Source organism: Triticum dicoccoides, chromosome 7B (genome assembly GCF_002162155.2).
Source record: "Triticum dicoccoides isolate Atlit2015 ecotype Zavitan chromosome 7B, WEW_v2.0, whole genome shotgun sequence".
In the NCBI taxonomy this organism is placed as follows: domain Eukaryota; kingdom Viridiplantae; phylum Streptophyta; class Magnoliopsida; order Poales; family Poaceae; genus Triticum; species Triticum dicoccoides.
The window spans coordinates 440,316,001-440,319,751 of record NC_041393.1 but is presented as its reverse complement, the minus strand read 5'-3'; the positions used below and the strand labels follow the sequence as shown (position 1 = coordinate 440,319,751).

The 3,751-nt window shown below is 44.5% G+C and overlaps 1 protein-coding gene across 2 annotated transcripts; it reads left to right on the top strand.

Annotated features, from left to right (window-relative positions):
* The first annotated feature begins 641 nt into the window (after positions 1–641).
* LOC119340845 lies at positions 642–3,402 on the top strand. Of its 2 annotated transcripts, XM_037612753.1 has the most exons (3): positions 642–1,043; positions 1,994–2,034; positions 2,275–3,402. In XM_037612753.1, exon 3 carries the CDS (start codon positions 2,310–2,312, stop codon positions 3,159–3,161), a length of 852 nt encoding a protein of 283 aa, XP_037468650.1. In that variant the 5' UTR covers positions 642–1,043; positions 1,994–2,034; positions 2,275–2,309; the 3' UTR covers positions 3,162–3,402. The 2 variants fall into 2 exon arrangements, with proteins under 2 accessions (XP_037468650.1, XP_037468649.1); XM_037612752.1 differs by lacking the exon at positions 1,994–2,034 and having other exon boundaries at positions 643–1,043.
* The last annotated feature ends 349 nt before the right edge of the window (positions 3,403–3,751 follow it).

Sequence of the window (3,751 nt, the reverse complement as noted above, 5' to 3'; positions counted from 1 at the left end):
AGATAATACGGCATGTGTTGCACAGATGCAAACAACATATATCAAGCGTAATATCACTAAGCATATTTATCCTAAATGGTTTTTCTCCATAATCTTCAGAAAAGCGGGGAAATAAGCATCTTGCAAGTTAAATCATGTAAAAATCTTGCCCATTTATTTACCAAAGTCTCTACCAAATTCTACATTCCAGAAATATGTTCATGGAATTGGTATGCGGCGATTTCAGGACTTGCAGGTGTCACAGGGAGTCTCTTTTTTTTTTGTGGGGACAGGGAGTCTCTTCTTGATATATCCTTGTTTAAGACATCACATTAAGCTATTTCTCTTCGTGAGTTTTTGTTTCAGATTTTCACCAAAAAATTGATGGAGAACTTTCGGAGGAGAATCTTTTTGAGACGATAGCGCTACATGAATGATCATGAAACGATTCTATATGGTCAAATATAAATTAGGGGAGTGTTATGATTAATTACAAACCTGTAATTAAAGGAAAATCTCCTCTTTCTCAAACGACGCCTCTCTCTGGTCTCTCTCTGGAACGGACCCATGCTTTCTTAGCGTCGCGTCTCTCCGGACGATATATATTGTAGGAGTAATTTGCAACTCCGAATTAAGAGTAGTTTTCGTTCGATTCAAAAAGTATCTGCTCCATACAACGGATGGCGATCGTAGATACCAGATTTTATACTCTTTTAAGTAAAAGAAATTGATCAATCGGATCTGGGGTGATGGACGGAACGCTCGACGGCTGCAATCTCTAGCTCTTCCTCGCTGCGGCACCAAGCTCACTCTACTGTCAACGAAGAGAAAAGGGTCACGCCTCACTGCCTCACGCGTCACGCTCCCCCGCCTCTGCTCCGCCGTGCCGCCGCGCCGCCCTAGCATCTTGCTGCGTCGCGCTGTCGCCCCCCGCCTCCGCGACGGCCCTGCTGGTCCAGCTCGTCGCTCGCCGACGCGTTCCCCACCGGCTTGTCGCGTGGGCCCGCGCGGCTGCGTTGCTGCTGCTCCCAGTTCCGGCTGCTCCAGACAGCGTCAGGAGCAAGGTGATTTCCTATGCTTGCATACTAGATCAAGAGATTTCATCTCCATTCCCCATCGAGACGAAGAGTTCAAATTCAATCCACCTTATAATTCTGCAATTGAGCCAGATTCTATTTTATAATCTGTCACGGGTACCTTTTGCCAAAGGTATAAGCGGCTAAGCGCTCAGTGTTTGGTCCCGGGCTTGCTCCAATCCCGGCTCCGCCGCTGTCCACACGATCTGCTGTGCCAACGGCGACGGGACAAAAGATGCCACGGCGAGCAGATTGTTTTCTTTTTGTTTCTCTGGCTTGTTTGGATTGATTGTTTGGGGATTATTACTGTGCTGTGGCTGAGGAAATCGATTCACAAAGACTACGAACTAGAGCAAGCAAACAACAGATGAATAATAGTAAAAGACAGGAATTTCATCTAGGCAATCGTTGACCAAGGAAGAAATGAATGCACACAAGTTTGATCTGAGTTGACCCCCATAGGATTTTTTTGCTTGGGTGGTATATTAGAGATTAACTTCTGAAAGATATTTGTGGTTTTAACTGAATTCCCCATGCCCATCATTTGGTCGGCGCCTGTCCAAGCTGCTCATCTTGTGGGTGTTACTGATTCATCAATTCCCCTTCATAGTACCGTTACACGATAATACCAGTTGCCAATCGCTCCAATTTGACCTTGGCTGGTTGCCTTCTGAATCACTGAATTATAGTTCGGCCACAATTTGACATTTCCGTTGATCTTTTGTTGTAAGAAATGCAGACCCCTTGCCTGGGGGAGGATAAGTTTTTTGCAAAATTAAGTACTCCCTCCATCCCAAAATAAGTGTCGCTGATTTAGTACAACTTTACTTGACTAATATATTTTGGTAACTCTTTTAAGCTGCAGAAACTGATCAAGTATTTTGTTTTTGTGATGGATACCCTCTCCCTCTTATTTTATAATCTGGATGAAATTGTAGGTGACTCATTCCTGGGCAGGTGCTGCTTGTTGCATAATATGATACACACTTTATTTTTTGACCTCATAATATGTTACACTCTTGCTTTCACTACGTTCTTCTCTCTCTATCATATACAGTATGCTGTTTCGTAAGGTAATATGTTTATACCAAAGTCTTGATATGCACCTTTTGTAATTGCATGTATTTCACATTTTTCGCGAGATGTATTTTACATTTGAACACTGTACAATATATGGAAATATAAATGCTCAATTGCTGTTTCTTTTGCCTTATTGCAGTAAATGAGATTATGAGTTGCATTGAAAGGTAGTTCATGAACACAGTGCTAACCATGTCTGGTATCGATGATGAGGAGCCACATCAGGTTCATCAGTTTATGAACAGAGCAGTAGCTATGTCAGCTATGGATGTTAAGGAACCACCTTCAGTGGTTTCCATTGATCCATCACGGTCAGTGAATATAGTTGACGAGGACGATGATTGGGTTATAGTCAAGAAACAGCGGATCACCATATTGATCCCTCCACTATCACCTGCGGCTGCAAGCCCTCAAGCTGGCACACCCAAGTTAAGTTCTAGACAAGTTAGCCTACCAAGAATGAGCAGGAGAAACTGCAATGCTGCCACAAAGAAGCATCCAAAACATTTTTCTACGAAGAAATCTTTGGAGGGCCTTGGCGTCGACGCCAATATCAAGAAAGCTCGAACTTGCCCTTCTGAAAGAATTGTTCATCAAGACGATGCAAAGATGAAGGGAGAATCGTCACGAAGTGCTGCTGCCGCTGTTGTAAGGTCTGAATGGACTAAACATGCTGTTGAAGGATTGTCCCATCAAGCCGCAGAGAAAGCAACAAGTCCACTCGGAAACATGTATGATCCTGGGCTGCCAGTTATTTCTTCAAATGTCACAAATAAGGTACTGCGAGCACGACTTCTTCAGAGACGGGTTGCTCGGTTCGGCGGGCTGAGGAATTGGCTTTTGACTTGCGGTCTTGGATGGTTTGTCAAAATATTGGACAGTGAAGGTATTGGGATGTACCAGATGGTCTCCCTTACAATGAGCCAGCTGAAAGAGATGGGCCTTATTGCCGTAGGACCCCGGAGAAAATTGATCCATGCTATTGACAGTATCTGCAAGCCCGGTCAGTTCGAGATGTTTTCTTGATCTCAAGTGTGTTTCGGTTCGTTTGTTAGATGTTTTGATGCTAGTCGGTTCAGTGACTGCAGCCGTGTGCAAATCCCTCGAATGGTTCGATGCTCTGTTGTAACTTAGAACTGAAAATGCAACTCATGTTAAAAATGCTTTTAAGTAGAAAATTAGAAGGCTATCGTTCGATCTGCTCTGTGAAATAGTATGATCCATTGTAAGAACATCTCGCATAGAAATGGATTTTTGAATAGATCAATCTGCTACCTTAAGGTAAACGTCGACGCTGCAGCTGCACATATTGCTATCTCCGGTGCAGCTACTGCCGGGGTTGCCACCGTTGTCCAGGTCAGAGGCGTGGGTGGACGACGTCCAGGTGGCACCGGACCCACAAATCAGTGGCTAAAGTGAAGGTGTATGGATGTGAGTCGTGCGAGCCGAGTCGAGTGAGGTGTGTGTTTAGAAACGCAGGTCGAGCTGTACTCTGGTTATCGTTGATGAATGAAAACGTCGGAACCCTACAATCGTCGAGCTGTACCTCTCTCATCTCTCCACCGAGCCTCTCTGCTCTGCGATTGTTTAAAAAAAGGGGCCTGTCTGCTCATCCC